The sequence below is a fragment of the Aphis gossypii genome, chromosome 2, assembly GCF_020184175.1.
Source record: "Aphis gossypii isolate Hap1 chromosome 2, ASM2018417v2, whole genome shotgun sequence".
NCBI lineage: Eukaryota > Metazoa > Arthropoda > Insecta > Hemiptera > Aphididae > Aphis > Aphis gossypii.
The window spans coordinates 7,664,411-7,682,920 of record NC_065531.1 but is presented as its reverse complement, the minus strand read 5'-3'; the positions used below and the strand labels follow the sequence as shown (position 1 = coordinate 7,682,920).

The 18,510-nt window shown below is 29.9% G+C and overlaps 1 protein-coding gene across 2 annotated transcripts; it reads right to left on the bottom strand.

Annotated features, from left to right (window-relative positions):
* Positions 1–919: 919 nt before the first annotated feature.
* On the bottom strand, positions 920–15,741 carry LOC114125788 (uncharacterized). 2 transcript variants are annotated; one of them, XM_027989560.2, is made up of 5 exons: positions 15,175–15,741; positions 5,518–5,666; positions 5,126–5,295; positions 2,874–3,057; positions 920–2,573 (listed from the first exon to the last, which is right to left on the bottom strand). In XM_027989560.2, the coding sequence occupies exons 1-5, from the start codon at positions 15,238–15,240 to the stop codon at positions 2,372–2,374; spliced, it is 771 nt and encodes a 256-aa protein (XP_027845361.2). In that variant the 5' UTR covers positions 15,241–15,741; the 3' UTR covers positions 920–2,371. The 2 variants fall into 2 exon arrangements, with proteins under 2 accessions (XP_027845361.2, XP_050056670.1); XM_050200713.1 differs by lacking the exon at positions 15,175–15,741 and adding an exon at positions 13,962–14,000.
* Between the last annotated feature and the right edge of the window lie 2,769 nt (positions 15,742–18,510).

Here is an 18,510-nt window from a genome sequence, read left to right as displayed (position 1 = left end):
AAACCAGTATATAGCGGGTGCGATCGAACTATCCAAAAATCGCAAAAGGGATACACTTAAACAATTAGTTAATGACTACGAAAATAGGGATGGACTAGAATACCTTAGGGATCATTTCCCATTTTACGAAGTATAGTTTGTCATGAATCATGATACCAATATATATTATATGATTTAATAAATCAGATTTATTAATATTATATACATACTATAGTAATATAATATATTCGAAAGGTTAAGTAATTACCTTATTTGATATTAAAAAAATAAAAACACCATTATCAATCAAATATTAAACATATATACCTACAGTTAAAAGTATAAAGTATTACGACAAAATTCTTTTCACATGGATGTACCATTTACATTAAAATAATTTTTAATTATAATAATATAAAAGGGCAGTTTGTCTTTATTTAAATTATTAACTAATATAATACTATCCACTATAGCAGACTAATGATTTTATAAAGTCGTTTTGATTCGATATTCTGCAAGTGCTGTCATCTTCTTACAAATGTAGTAAATGTACTATACCTGCATAACAAAATGAAAATGTGGGTTCAGACTTCAGTAGAACCAATTTCGTGTTGATATGATATCACAGTGAAACGTAGGTAAATAATATCGTATAGGACTTGTACTATAAGTTAATTCACTAAAGTAGCAATATAGAATTGAAAGTATATATTTTGTAATGTTTTTATTTTTGTATATTTTTAAGACGGAAACAATATAATTATTATTTATTATATACGGGTTTGTCACTTTATTATATCGTTTATATCCTATATATTATATAGATAATATATTTAAAATATACAGATTTTAATGATTTATAAATTATAGACAAATATATCTTGTCCGGATAGGTAAATAAAAAGATCTATTTAAATATTATTAGTATAACAAAACATAATTTATACATAATACAAACAATTTTATTAAGAATCATTTTATTTTTTATTTGCTTACACATAAATAAATATAATATTTGTATAACTCATTAATAATAAATTACAAAAAGCACCTACTGTACAATTGTATTTACTATACTTATGAAATTAATTACTTCTATAATTTTATGTATATTTACAAATTATAAATGCGAGTAAGTAAGATGTTTTTCTAAACACTTTCTATTTCTTCAGATTATTGAGCATATAATTTGTACATAGGTACAAATACTGTGTAATATGTATAATCGTCAAAATCTTTAGGTATGTATGTGGTTACACCTACTTTATGTTTAAAGTATTTACTATCTATAATTTAATAATGTTACTACATAAATCACTACAGATTTTAATGATTTTATTTTTATCAAATATTTTACCACTATAGTTTTAGAATTTTTTTTTTAAAAATGTCCAATAATTGAATCTGAGTTTTCGGTCAGTTGAAATGTTAATATTAGACATGTTATCTTCATAATTTAAGATATACTTTGGTAAAAAAAAATTATATATATTCAAATTTTAGATTGGTATAATCTATTAAAATTAATAATTAACTTAATTTATTATTTTACATATTAAATTAATTAATAATTATTACAGTATCACATGAATAAAAAAAAAATCGTAGGTACAGAATATACTAAATTTGTTTGTGTAAAATATTGACTATTACAGTAAGGCAAACTGCGTACAGTATTATAAAATAGGTACATATGTTTTTATACGTTATAAATTAAAAGCATTTGGCGCCAATGCATAAGTTGAGCATTATATATTATATAAATAATAATCACGTAATTTATATCATCACTATAATAATAAAGCATATCCCGTACCTATACGTATATAAACTATGTATAGTTGTGTCATGAGAATTTTTTTCACGTCAGGAGGTTATATAGGTACGAGCTATAGTTGCCCCCCGTATATAAAGTGTTTTAGATGAGGTGAACGGACTTTCTACAAAATAACAAACGTCATGTATACATCGGCATTGCAGTTTTAGGGATGAACGTAGAACGAGTGAACTTAACAATAAAACGTTAATGTACGTAGTCGTATTTTTATTCGCGAGTATAAATAGTGCGTACAGGTACTTAAACAGTAAACGGATAAATATATGAAAAACATATGATATATTTAGGGATGTGTCATGGAGTTAACGAGGCGTCTGGTATATTTTTGAACGATTCTCATGACTCAATTTTATAGTACCTATACAGTGCGAATTGATACGGTATTTTATTATTGTATGTATAATATAATATCCAATAGTATGAATTATATTGTACACGACAATATTATATAATATATATTTATATGATATAAATATACTATAAACGGCGAGGTGTATTTCTTCTATACGATGACTTTTAAACGGCTTTTATCCGTTGTGTACTTATAGAAGCATTCTACGGACGAGGCATTGCCGGAATCGTAGACACCAGTTCGTGTGCGGTGGACCTGGAACCCTTTGGTTTGCATACGCATCCACTTTCCACGAGCACGTAATCCTGGCCGGTTAGTGTCACCGGTCCCAAAGGTATTACCAGAAACAAATATGGTACGTACGTTTGCGTACACTCACCTCTGACCACGTCGCATTCGTTTGATCTGTAATAATAATAATAAAATAGTTAGATTAAAAATTAGCAGCTGATGGGTTTTCGTACGATTATACAAACTGTGTTCGAATTTTTACTATGTATATATGTATATACGTTTTAACGTATTAGCATACATTATAAATAAACGACAGTAGAAACGTATAATACTATATAATATTATAAAATAATTTATTTCACACATAAAAAAATAATAATGACGAAATGAACACAACAATGTGTTCGACAGTGAGTGTAATAGTTACTTCGTGCTTAATATATATACTAATTATATACTTAAAATACTTACTCGCAAACTTCATAAACGACTTGTTGCAACAGATCCGGGAATTTTTGAACGATAGTCACGGGTTGGCCAGAAGTCAGCGACACACCGTACATGGGTGCAGTCGTATTGTACCTGGTTCGACACAGTCTGTTCGGAGTTTGGCATAGTTCACGATTGGCAGCTGGTGTTGATCCATATTCTCGGGCTGAAAAATCATAAAATAATCATTTATTTATTATACGTATTAGTTTATTGTTGCTGCAAATATTCAAAATTAAGTTATATATTACTACCTATATACCTACGTATTATATTAAAAAAAATACTGTATAAATCTACTTTGCTTAAGTATTAGGTACGAATAAATAATACCTATACAGATATACAGTCGTCAGAAAGTTAATTTCCGATAAACAAAAGTGTGGAACCTACATTATTGTATTATGATCACCTATAACAATTTTATTGAATATGATCTTATGATTAGCAAAAATCTTCTGAATAAAAATTATCGTACATATGTAGATATTAAGATCTGTATGCATTTTTATAAAAATTATATTGAAGAGAAATTTATTTTATAAAGGCAGGCTAAATATAAAATTGTATTGATGTAATTGTATATGAAGTACTGATAATTAAAAATATAGAATCATACTTTATTTTTTTTATTAGATTTCCCCAGAATCGTATTTCATCTAAAATATTTTTTGTTGGAAATGTTGGAATCGTACAATTTACTTAGAAAAATTCTTTATTGAAATTTATGTTGATCCGTATTTCATGGAATCAATAGGTACAAATAATATATTTTTATTGAGTCGTATTATACTTCGTTGGAAATATATTTTACTTAAAAAAATAATTTATTGAAAAATGTGTGTTCTAAATTCTCTTATTTGTTAGGTACCTTATTAGTTATGTCGACAACTGGCATGACACCCGGTTTATATCTATTGTTAGTGATATAGCCAGGCACGTACACAAAAAAAAATTTCGGGGAGGGGTTCATAAAAAAATTTACAATAATCAATATTTATCGATGAATGATGATATAAATAAACTACACAACTATTAATTTTCGGGGGAGGGGGGGGGGTTGAATCCCTAACCCCCCCCCTTGTATACGTGCCTGGATATAGCTAATGAGAATTCATATTTTATTATTTTTAATTTTATTAAATTATAAAAATGTTAATTGTATATAATAATTTAACAAAAATACAATGATACAAATAAATACTTTTAAAGAATAGAATAGAATAAAATTTAATGTAAAATACTAAAATATAATATTTACTATTATAACCTGAACATTTTTAGCAAAATAAAAAAATCTAACCTAACCTTGAAATTTGAAATAGTACATAAAATATGATTATATTATTATCAATATTAAATGTTGCCAATAAGTAAAATATAAACATATTAAATATAATACTGATAGTTGATAGTATGTATTATTTTAATAATAATACTATAGCATTAGAACTATTTGACCATTTTTATCTGGGATAAAAAATTATGTACACTTCATTATTGAATTTACAGATACTTAGATATTTATTTTGTTAAATATCCGAATAAAACTCGATTCGTTGCGCAGTTGTTCACGTTGTCGTATATATAATGCGAAAACCGTTTATTTTTCCAATAAATGATCTGAAGTTTTACATACTAGTATACTACATGTAGTATAGGTACATATTGTATAACTATAATAACTATAATAACTATATAATATATATGACCGATATATTTCGTTCGAGAGTTATTACATTTATTTATGATATCGATTTAGTTTTTACCAATTTTTTTTTTTACTCTTTAATTGAATGGTCGCACAATGTGAGAAACAAAAAAACAGAAAAAAATAATGTCAATTATCTTGTCAACATATTATAATAAAAATAAAAAAATAAGCCAAATATCAGATTATTTGTGTTAGAAGCCTGAAAATAAGTATAATAACTGTATCAGTTTTTTTCTTACTTATCATAATATACATACATACATTATTTAATCTAAATGTTCTCATTTTTAAATAAATATTATAATATATTAATTTAAATTTATTACTTTAAAGACAGTTAAAATAAATATGAAAACAAATTGACTCATTAAAATGAACTGTAATAAATTGTGAAATAAATAAGACAACTATTAAAATATATAGGTTAGATTATGTAGGTAATCTTATATATATATATGTTTATTTATGTAAATATTTTAAATTTTAAGCAAGTATTAAATGTGAATACACTGTTACTTACCAGTTCTACTGATCGTATAATCTTCATTATGATTATTAAATTTATAGGTTTTTAGTAGTGTTTCTCGTACGGTTTCGGGACTAGGTTTCGAGTCAGTGTGAAAAGCGTCTCGTCCTGTCCTCGATGATCCCCAGTTGTGAGTGCGTCTATACGTGCCGGCTACTATCGACCTATACATTTTTGTATAAATAAATAATTTTAAAAACTAATTGAATGTATTAATTTTAAATTACGATGATTTCCGATTAAACAGAATGGTACTAATAATAGAATAATTATTCAATGATGTCAACAAATAACAACGTTTCAAAAACTGGGTCGACTTTTTATCAATTTTTCTAACTGTATCGATACATTTATTTTTTATTAATAAAATCATATTTTATACTTACTCTGGATAAGGTTTACCATTGGGACCGATGCAATCCAAATTATCGACGAGCGCGTCGCCCCGCAAGTATTTCAGCGATTCACCATTTCCTCCACAAAGTTCAGCCCACGTATACTTACACAGGGATAGTACATAAATTATACGTAGTAACTATAAAGATAATATAAAACGAAAGGAATTAAATATAAATAAAACATTTACAAATATCTAATTTCTTCATAATTTGTAATTTTATTGAACATGCAATGATAGAATATTATCACTATCAATGTAAGCTAAATATGTTTATAACATATATATTTCTATAGGTAGGTATTAATTAATTGTGATAATTATTCAATAATTTGAATAAAAAATAAAATGAACAAATTGCTTGCTGTATAAATTATATAATAAACTGGTTTTGTAATTTAAGGAGGTTCTATTCTAGAATTTATTTTATTCAAATTCTATAAATTTAAAGATCATCAGTAACTTATTTTTATTTTTCAAGTCATTTTGACGCAATACCTATTACTGACTGCAGAAGGTAACAATAAGATATATTTAGAAATTCCCTGTTGGTTTATTAGTTTTTATTAAATTTTTTATACTTGTATACGAAATTTAATAAAAATGCATTACAATTTCAATGGAAATAGTGAAATATATGGAAAAATATTAGTTTTACACAGTAGGTACCTAGTTATTATAACAATTACAAGCGTATAGTAAAAAATATCAAACAGTTATTTAATTTTATTAACATTTAAACGTGTCGATCATCAATGTATAATATGTAAACACGAAATAATATACAAACTATAGAATCGTAACTTTATAATAATTGTACATTAATATATATATTATATAATATGGAAAACGGATGAAAAAAAACATCACTTCACGTCCGTCTTTGTACTTGGATAATAAAACGCCTAATGACCTACTATACTGTGTACATTGTACAGTTTCAAAGAAACTTTTGTAATTAATCGTGTAATTAGAAACCATCAGTCGCTGCGGCGCGTCTTCCGGCAATATTCGTACTGTACACGCTCGCGTGTATATAAAATCTGGATCAAATACACATAATAGGTATACATGTTAACATTTATAATACAGTTTATAATACGGCCGTGTGTGTGTATAATGCGTTTGTAATAAGTCGAGAAGAAGAAATAAAATTATAAGAAAAAAGTCACCGTGTAACGGTATACGCGAATTATACGTCGACGCTGTGGCGTTATTATCATTTTTTATTTTTTTTTCCATTTGCCATTTCCGATCGGCGAGTATTCCACGTCCGTTATAATAATAATACATTACACGTATAATAGGTACGATATTATTGCGAATAATATATCGATACGTTTTCGATTGTTCGGCGTTGATGTCGGTGACGCCTGCGGACTGCGCGCGCGGTGACTAGGACATAATATTAATATCGTTTTTTCTATCGCAGCCGCCCGGCGATGAAACGCCAAAAATCAAAAACCACTCGAACGCGATTTAAATAATATATTTTTCGTACATATATTACAATACTGTTCGTAATGCGTATCGCATAATAACAATATATTATACGCCGACAGTATACAGGCAGTCATTTCGGAACGAATATACGAACGTTTACGACGACGACGACGGTGTGTAACCTTGACCGCTACGTATGAATCTCGCTATACAGGACGACGTGTACACGACGATTTCAAACGTGACACAGCGCAAGACGTGTGTGTGTGTGTGTGCGATCGTCGTGGGGCCCCCCGATCGTAACGGGACCGCCGCCGCCGCCGGAGACTTGTGTGCACGCGTATCCCACACACGCGATTGGGTGGAGATTGGGTGTACGAGATATCGCGGGATACCTATAACCCACATTTTTTGTACCGGCTTAACCACGTTCGTCAATCGGCCATTCGTATACCACGCACGGACTCCAGCCGACGGGCGGGCAGATATTTCGACGATGATTCACGCGCCCGAGACCCATTGACCCAAATCCTCAGGACGACGTAATCGCCCCGCGTTATCATTACCAGCTCATAATATGGTTTATGGTCGTATTGTTTTATTCCGTCGGCGCTGCGCACGCCTAAGAGAACGTTACGACTTTCGCCGGTTTCCTATACCATCATCGTACCGTATTATAATTTATATCATGTAGTAATATATATAATATTGTGGACGGGGTGGTTTTACCGGGCACGTTCGCTCGTCCTCGGTGACACTTGAGTTCCAACTATAGTAGTTTCTCAGGAATTACGCTTTTTATATACTTTGGATAATAGTATTTAATAATATAGCCTTACGTGAAATATAAAGTTTAATATGTAATTATTAGTCTGGTACTACATATTATAATGTCATATATACATCAAGTATAATATTACATATAATATATATATATATATATACGTATGTATAGTAACGGCCTAACAATTGCGTGTGGACTGTGTAGTGAGCGTGTAAAATATTAAGCCATTGTAAGTAAAACTTCTACGTATTGTATATTTTGTGAATTACCGAGATTTTTTCCGACATAATAAAATATGTACGAGTCATTCAATTATTTATTATCCATATCAATCGTATCGGTATAATTATATGTTCTGTTACGAATTTATTCGTATATTTCTGATATCAAAATGTTTTTAACGGGTAATAAATACACTAATACGACTATTTTTGTAAACGTGTATAAGAGTTAATAAGGAGTTTAAAGATATCCCCGTTAGGCCATAAAATATGTACACAATTATCTTCTCATCGAGCAGTTTGGGTTTATTGCAAAACGGTATATTCTGACAAAAATATATATCCATCAATTATATTTTCGCTTCGGTAACGACAATAAATATCTTTTGGCAATAACTGTCTATATATCAGTAACTGCAGAATATAATAGTGCCCATTAATATACTATGTATTTTATAATCATTACATTTGTGTTTTTATTTAATATAATATATACGTATTATAATAAATAATGAATTTCAGTATGATTTAATTATAATTTGTTTAGTCATCTGCATACAATGAGCACACTTAAAATTTTAAGCACTTAAAAATTTGCTGGATTTCACTGATTCGTTTAATAAATACAGGTATACAAAAAAACTAAAATTTTTAGGTATAGTTTAAATTTCAAATATAATTATATGGAGTATAGATTATAAAGTACAAAGTACAAACGTATGTACCTATGTATATTGTAGTACATTATTCAGTGTCACAATTATGTATGTTGGTCGTTGGAAGTTGTGTGTAAGAGTTTAACCAACTACCACCAAGTCATTATAATTTAAACTATATATAATATGTATCACTTGATACTAATTATTTTTTATTAAAAAAATGAAAAGTGACCAAAATATTTTAAAAAGTGAAAAAAGTGATCTTTTTGTTTGGTGATTAAGTCATCACGCATTTTTAAAAAGTTATCTTGAACTCTAAAAATCTTTAATTCACTAAATAAAACCCCTTTTACCTTTAAGTCCTACAGTCATCAACTATAAAAATAGATTTTTTATCACACTTATATTTTAATTTCAATAATTCCATTAAATAAATAATTGATAATTATTATCTATAATATTTTTTATACGAGTCTCTCATGATAATTTAACTGTTACCCGTAGTGGAGGAATAGTATCAACAGGATAAAAATTGGTTGTTTGAAAATTTTCTAAAAATTAAAAAACTATTAAAAATCAGTATGTTAATAATAAAAATTAAATTAAATTTCTTTTTAAAAACGTTATATTTTAATTTAAAATTGTTTACCCTAATATTAACAGCCAACAGGTAACAAATTAAATCTGTTAGATTTCTGTTTTACTTTTTTCAGTGATCACATTATGGTAATATAATAATTCATAATAATAATCAATTTGATAATAAAAAGGAATTTATACTTAATAGATCAATGGATAAGTTACCGTAATAGTAACCATAATATTTTCTGAAAATAATCACTGTTGGTGGTTAAAAATTTGTATAATACAATTTTTATTTGAACACTTCTGCTTCTTAAAAGTCTCAACTATCAACTATTGACAACAATTAACTTGAAGTCTAAAGTGAGTTAAAAAGTATAGCATTTAAAAGACAAAGCTGGCACAGCCGCACAGGAGGTTGTGCACCTCCGATAGTTGCGGCACTGAGTTCACTGGTAGTTGGTACCTAAATACATATATATATATAGTTTCCATTATATGAAGCAAGTTTATATAAATACATTAGAATTTATAGATTTGTATCATGTTCTACACGTTCTTTTATGTATGTTACAAACATAACGGAAAAGTAATATAACGTGAACATCTATTTATAGTTTCCATATATAAGTTTTATAGGTTCTGACTTTTTGTGTTGATGAAAAAAAGCTAATGGTTTTATAATTTAAAATCACGCAGGTTGGAATAAGGTACCATGTATACGTGTAACGTGTGTAACACATTCATCGAGGTCTAATATTATATTGCATTGCGTTAATATAATAACTCTCATGACAATTTGATGAGTTTATCGGTCATCGACGAAGTGGTACAGGGAGTATTATGTTATTGTCTAGTTTGACAATATATGTTATATATATAACTACATTACATATCTATAGATTTATTATAGAGTATTTCAATTAATACCCACTGTTTGACAAATGTATTGGTACCGAACTCATCACACCTGCAGAAATGGTTCACAGAAGAATGTCTCTCAGGAAAATTGGCAGCGATCTTGGATTATACAATAAAACGTATAGGAACTAAAAATAAATAAAATAGATCGGTCGTTGTCCGTCTTGCGTGTGAATTTTTAAAAAACACATAAACTATTCACTGTCACACACTATAATGTTAATCTAGGTACCTACATTGGCTACATTAAGAATTGACATATCTTTCTTAAGTTTCACACAGCAAATTATGTTTGAATGTCTTTTATAAGCTCAGCGGGTACTTGTATTATTAGGTCCTGTTGGTGTTGCGTTTGATTTTTAATCTTTTTTACATGCAGCGTTTATAACATATAGATATTATGTCTATGCAAATGGAATCTACTTTCGTCTTTATTCGAGATAAATTAAAATGCACATTTACTAGTTCAATTAAACATATACTACAGTAATATCGAAATACATTAGTATCACCTGATGATATTTCAAATCATCTTAATATATTACCTATATAGTGTATTCAAAAAGACGCGTCAATACAAAAAACACACTAACCTATACAAACTATGTACAGTAGCTTATTATTTATTGTGTTTTATAGGTATCCCGTTGTTTTTTTAATACAGTACCTAACTAGTATTTATTATAATACAAACATTTGTATACACGATATTTATTTATACACAGTGGTTTCTCTCTTTGTATTATTTTATGCTACAAACTGCAGATCATCCGACCAAACGTCGTTTCACAAGCTTCCTTATTATATTATTAACATTGATAATAGTCTGTACGTGAAATAGCTATTCGTGAATAGATCCCGAAGACGTGTTTGCCACTTAATCAGTGCTTGGTAGCAATAATTTAATAGATACCTAACAACTTTTTATCAATTTCCATCAACATATATAAAATAAATTTATTTTGGATATTTTTTTTTATGATTTCTTTAACATCTATGCTTTTGTAAATCCATTTAATTCCGTAGCAGTAGCATATTTGACAATTGTCCGGTGAGCCTGCGAATAACCAGGCTAATAAAACAGCTTACTCAAATTATAGAAAACGAAAACATGCATAGAACTGATTTGAAAACCTTCGATGGGTTAAAAAAAATTGATTCGATTTCGTTTACGCACACGTGGTAGTCCATTACGAATCACGATAATGATGATTGTAACCTTCAAGTTCTTCAATTTTATTTTTTCACATAATGGATCAAATTGGTGTCAAATTATTTTTCGTACGATTGTATATACGGAGTATACTATTCTACATTATTCCATTTAGATTTAATTCGTAAATCTCATATAAATCTCTACCTACGGAGTACAGATTATCCAAGACATAATATAGCCAAGTTCTTAAGTTTGTATACAGCAACATTAATGATACAGCGAGTTCATTATATACAAATATAAGTTCGTAATAAACTCTATAATATGCATGTTCGTACAACAACCTGTATAATATACATATTACGAGTATACTATTTTTTATATACTAAATTATAATAGTTGTGTGTTTTGTGGACGATAAACTTTACAGTTATAATGCTGATGACATTTTATATCTCATTTACTGTACAGAAACATAATAATGCATAAGGTTTACAAAAATTATTTTTACATAGCACAAAATATAGGTATAGCTTTATTATAATATAAGTATGACACGTTGATACCGCCGTGCTAGTCCTCGTACATAACTTAATAATTTTTCTAACCGTGTAAATAATAGTTCAAATACAAGTTGTCGAGTGTGACAAACTCGTGGAGAGACCTGTGAGTAATAACCTTATAAGTGTGTAATTATTATTATAATAATTCCATCCGTATATTTTATGTATTCGTATGTGCGTACTCGACACTCGTATATATATTTATAGTGTACGTTGCGAGTAACTTATAATTACTGTAGACTGTAGTTTTTGTATATTGTAAGTAAATAATAATTTCCGTTAGGATTTTTTTTTCTTATCGCATTATAACTTCACGCATATGTATATGCGCTATTTTTTTTCCTCTGATGACGCGCCGGAAATATTCACGGGGGGCTCATGAGAACCGGTCCGTGTTGATTTTTCAAAAATAAAAAGAATAAATAAATATTGTTTCGGGAACACTGCAGTATATAGATAGATACAATATTATTACAAGATACAAAATCCATCTTATACGGTATTCGCCGCCGCCGATATGAATGGAACTTTTAAACGAACAGTAATCGTAATTGTTCCCGAGTCACGCGTGACGCACGTTCGTTTATACGGACATTGCGGTCCGCGCGGATTCCTGCGGTCATTCGTGCTGCAGTCATTGAACTTGCAGTGTTTTTGTTTCCCAGCCGTTTTTCTACATGAACGATGCTAAATAATTTAGTTAGGATTACTTTTTTTTCTTTTAAAAAATGGTTTTTTACTATTTCTTCATCATAGGTATCGTCAGCTGTCGTGATATATATATATATATATTATATACATTTGCTTCGACTCATGACAAACGTGCATGACCGACAACCAATTAGGATCTTGTTCGTCGTTAATCAGGATCACAAAAGAAATAACTCGTTATAACCCCTCATAAAGCCATCCAATACTTAAAAAGAGTTACATGGAATATCGATTATCGTTTACGGGACTACGTCGGAGGTATATCCTGACCGCCTATGTTATTGTACTTATAGTATTGTTATGTACGAATGAGATTATGACTGTCGATGGAAAACGCGTCTCATTCAGATCTGAATATGATTATTATTATTTATTATATCTCAATCGTGTTCGTGTATACAGTGCATTTCACGAAGAGCATTTGTGTATATATTATGTACCTATACCTGTGATGTAGGTACGTAAAACTGATTAATGTTTAAATATAACGTCTAATACCACACAAATACATATAACTAAGATTGTTTCGTTAAACTAATCCAAATCGTATACACTTGTTGTTATTTATACGAGTTTTCAATCCGATTTATGAATGAATTGATAAAAGTATTTATTTTAAATTTAAAAATATTCATAAGCTGTTCTTTCCTATACGAGTACTCACTACTTAGTGATCAAAATGTTTGAATTGTTCATTTTGAAACACGTAATGCTAATTGCATATATTTATTTTCAATAATTATCTACCCTGATCAAAAAACGTATTCAATTATTTAGTTATTATATGTATAGATACTTGTTTAATATTAGTTAGTATTATTGTGGGCTATGGTAATTGTATTAGGTAATTACAATAAAATCTTACAGCTGTAGACATATTCATAATAATGTACATTGTCCAAATAAATATGCCGTTCATTTAATTCATACAAAACCATCAATATCAATTTGAAAAAAAAAAAATAAACAGTTTAATATCTGTTGAAATTTAACAAAATGAAAATAAGAAACGATTGAAATAAATTACGAAGTAGATTGAAAATGTGTATCTACTTGGATCCAATCCATCGCCATAGACGATGATAGACAACGTTCATATTTTATGTATACAATATACATAAACATCGAAATGAGGTAAATGTTAAACGTATATAATATAATGATTGATGAATAATGATGAGTTAGGAATGATTTTGAGAACACACTCGACGTTTGATTGTTTATTGTTTACGATTATTATCAATCGACAATCGACACGTTTGCCTCAATACATTCGATTACTTAGAACGAATTCAATAGCCATAGCCAATACAGGTACACCGTAATACCGTATGTCCGTATAAGATTTAAATAAGATTTAAATTTCGTTAGACCTCGATTCTATTGTACTCACTTGATTATACTTATCTATAATCATCTAAATCAATAGTGTGACGATTTGAAGTTTCTACTAAGTTTGAGGCTCTTTATTATTATCTGGAACGTTTGCACATAACACGATTATATATGTCTATACTCTTTAGACTATATTATTATTATTAAATATACTATAGGTATTAAAATAATTATGTATATTTTATACAAAATGTCAAAATAAGTTATTATTATTATTGAATTACAAAGTTATATTTATACATTTTCTGTCTAATGTGTATGTAAGTATGTATGTTTCATATAATATTTGCTAGACACGTGCATACATTTCAATATCTAATTTACATACAAATATTTTGGTTATATTTACTTTTTATAGGTACTAAACATAACGGTATAACTGCATAGTCTTTCTTTATAAGTATACAGTACGTTAGTACACACATATACCAATTATTATTTAAATTATAAATTCAAATATATTAAACGTGGTTTACACGAATTCACCAGAACCAATCTTATAGTTTAAGACGTTAAAGTATAGTATTATATGTGGATTACCTACGAAATTCAAATATGCTTAGCAAAATTCAAATTGAGTCAATTAATAATGTATAAAAATAGATGTACAGATAGATTGATGTATAGATTATACAGGAACTTATATTTTTTTCACGAGCGCGAGGGTTTGAAACCAGTATTATACTTATTGAATTTTTTTCTCTCTTTCTTTTCAATTCACGAATTTGAATGGTTTTTTATGTCGTTATTTTTATTTAAGTCTACTAATTGATGTTTTTAGAATTTAACATGATAAAGTTAAAAAAAATTGTGAAGGTAATAAATTTATAATATTATTATACATTTTTATAATAGTTGTATTTATTAATAAAGCAACCATGCAGTGATTTAAATTTAAAACATTTTAAACGAAATTATTACAATTTATGTAATGAAATAGTACCTATATTTAATATTCGTGTTGGTATTTTAAATTTTAACTTCACACCAAAGTTTCAAAACCAAAGTGTGTAGGCAATTGTACTTATTTAGTAAATACCGCAGTTAGGTACCGTGTCTTCAAAATAGTCACTCTTACTGCTCCCACACCCTCTAGTCCTGCAGTCTTGGAATCGGCTCCGAAAGGATTTGTAAATATAATGGTACGGTAGGTATAAAGTTAATTAAACTACTCGTCTCTGTAAGACAATACGAACGATTTCCGACTTTACCTTGAACGACGAAGACGACGACGACCAGTGATGGTGACGAAAAACTGATTTGTCTGCGGTGGTCATGGTGGTGGCGATCGCGGACAGACGTTCCGACTGGACGTGACGACGATAGCCGCTGCGGCGGCTGCTGTATCGGCGGCTTTTGTGACGACCGTGGTCGGCGTGTGGTTCGGCGGTTATAGCGCGGCCGCGGTTACGAGCGGTCGGGCTGGACGGCGGTTGCAGCTATAGCGGTCATGTCCCGTGTACGTACGCTGGACGACCAATCGCTACTGCGCTACGCGCGGGTTTTCCGTTTTGTGGCCACGCGGCGGATCGTCGTCGCGCGGTGCACACGCACGCAGCCTGCAACTGCACCGGTACGGGTGTTTTTATTTGATATTTTTTCAAAAATTTTTTTTTCGCAAAAACTTTACAGCGGCGGCGACGACGACAATAGGTGTGTTTACGACGAGAGTATATATAATATTATAACGTAACGCGCGCACGGAGGAGTCAACGACCGGCTTGGACTTCGGATGGCTGATGCTCTGGTGGTGTTCTGCGCCGGAGCCGACGAACGCGATCGTGACCCCTACTATTATAATAGGTACGCGCCGTGGTCGTTGACGGATCCACCCCACTGCCGTCCCGCGCGACGTCGAGATCTGGCCGACTCGGACCCGCCCGCCCGCCCTCCACATCGCGCGTCGACGACGCTACGGCGGCGGCCACAACCGGTCTGCGCGGACGAGCGCGAGACGCGCAGCTGCTGCAGCACTCGTTCGCGCTTATAAGCATTGCCATATTATAGTGACGACTTTGCCACAGCGCACCGCCTCGACGTAAATCTGTCATCGTTTTTGTTAGGTACTGCCGCCGCCCCGCCTAGAGATTTCGTTTTAAATTCCCCGGACGAGAATTTAATATTTTCCTGAAATAGTTCTTCCGACGTGCCCATCGATCTCCGATAACCCGACACCATGTATAGGTATACGAGTGTAATATGTTGTTCGCGGCCTAAAGATTTGCCGAGCGTATTTTTTTTCGAGTTTCGGTTTTAAGGTCGTTGACAATGACAATAATGTGTGTGAATTCGTTATAATAACGGGTTATCATTACTTCCCCGTCCACGATTCTACATCCAGTCGAAACTTTAAATGTACCTTTATATTAATAATACAGGGTTAACATATGAGCCAGGTTTTAAAAAACTTAATGAGTGCCTTGGTATCATAGGTATAAATGCAAAATTTGGGGGGAGGGGGCTTTGCCACTGGTCGATAAAATGTTTCAAAAAAAATGCATGGAATTGCCCTTTTAAGAGGGTTAATCCCCTTACATTTTTCCTTTATTAAATTTTATTTCAATAGTTACTTGCTAAAATTGTTGAAACTTTGATATACAAATACACTTTTTAAATATCCAATATTCTAATTGGTGTCCACCATCCCATAATAATTCCAATGAATGCTGAGCCCCCGAGCACCCTAGTACTTACTCACTCATTTTTTTTTTGTTTTATAGGTAACGGATTTATTCAAGTTCTGATTTTCAAACTATACTATTATGATCATATTTTTAATCGTTTAAATTTTTAAATGCATTTTATGAGTGAAACAACTTTTTTTCAAATGAAAATCATCCTATTTTTCAGAAATATAAAAAAAATTTACATTTTTGTAAAACCATCGTTAAGGACTATTATCCTTATAATATAGTTTAGTATATCCATTTTAACATCTCAAAACTACGGGTTTGAATTTAAATTTAGATACATCAATATTTTCATAAAATTCGAGCACATCAATTTTCATTTAAAAAAACCGTATTATATACATAAATCGATATATTGCATTTGTCTGCGATGTAGGTACTAGGTATATATAGAAATCACTGCATTTCCACAAAATAAAAATAAAGTTATCTTCATATTTATATATATATACACTTTATGGGTGTACATAAATTGGAAAATAATCAAACACTCCCCCGCCACCGCTAATATATATGTAGGTACCTAAATTGTAGACATTTTCAGGAAAACATTCACTTAGATAATTTAAAATTTAGATTTCCATTTTAAAATTACAAGTTAACCATCGATAATGTGGGTATATAGTTAGTTTTTAATATTTAGAAAGATATGCTATTCATTATTAAGATATTGAGAATGGAGATACAATACATAAAATATATTTAATAGGAATTATAATTGCGAACAACATAATATATAAACAGTGAAAAGTTTCCATAAATATTACCTACGTCTACGTATATTTTCATCAGTTAAGACTCACTCTGCAGGAAGGTTGTTTTTAGAACTATAGTGTATAAATAAGAGTTTTGTAACCGTACTTATAATTTTATTACAATTATAAATAGATTTTTTCACCGTCAAATATTATTAGCGTTGTACTATTTTATCCAATTCCGTGGTTTCCGCCTGTTTATTATGACTTATATTATATTCTAATGAGTATGGACAATTTATAACGAAAATGGTTGTTCATCCCACTCCCATAAAACAAGCTATTATTATAAAGCAAAAATCTGTACGTGACTACGTTTTTTATGTAACAAAAAAAAAAATGATAAAATGTTTGAATATTATTTTTGTTTCAATTCGAGTTTCGCTTAAAAAAATATATACGGTACCAGGTTTTTTAACATACTTTAAATAAGTGGAAAACTACACGCATAAATATTTTGATCTTAACTTTGGCAATGACTAAGGAAATGCTGTTGTCTTTTCAGATATTTTGAACCTTACATTTTTTTTATTTAACAGTAGTCCATGCACTATCATATCACTTGTTGACAGGTAAATTGGCAATTTTGAATATGTAGATTATTAACAGTTAATATATCTATAAAGTAATGTACCTACTTATTTAGGTAGACATAATGAACAGTCGCGTATCGTCGAAATATTAATAATGAACAATATTATATACGAATAGTTGAATAATTGGTGTTGCCAAATATCTTTTTTGTTTAAAAAAAAATTTAAATACTAAAATAAAAATTCTAATTTGATATAAGTAGCTACTATTCCAACTGTCACTTGAACTTTCAATTCGCCAGTTGTCGATCATTTACATCTCAAATATATAATTCACATTTGAGTTCAGGGTCAAGTAAGACCGGTTAGGTTAGGTTCAAGATGATCGTTATTTAAGAGTGTGCAATGAATCAAAACGACCAATAATAGGTACCTCTCGACTCTCGTAATCATACACTCTATAGAATTTAAATAATAGACTACCTAAGACTTATTAATATTATGCTCGATTCAGGGTTATATAACACTTTAATAGACCGTTATGTACATGCATTAATTCGCAAATAACA

Coding starts and splice junctions, on each gene's coding strand:
- LOC114125788 (XM_027989560.2), bottom strand. CDS start 15,240: ATGACCACCGCAGACAAATCAGTTTTTCGTCACCATCACTGGTCGTCG. Junction 5,667..15,174: donor CGTCGTCTTCGTCGTTCAAG/GTAAAGTCGGAA, acceptor TTATCTTTATAG/TTACTACGTATAATTTATGT. Junction 3,058..5,125: donor TTATACGATCAGTAGAACTG/GTAAGTAACAGT, acceptor ATGATTTTTCAG/CCCGAGAATATGGATCAACA.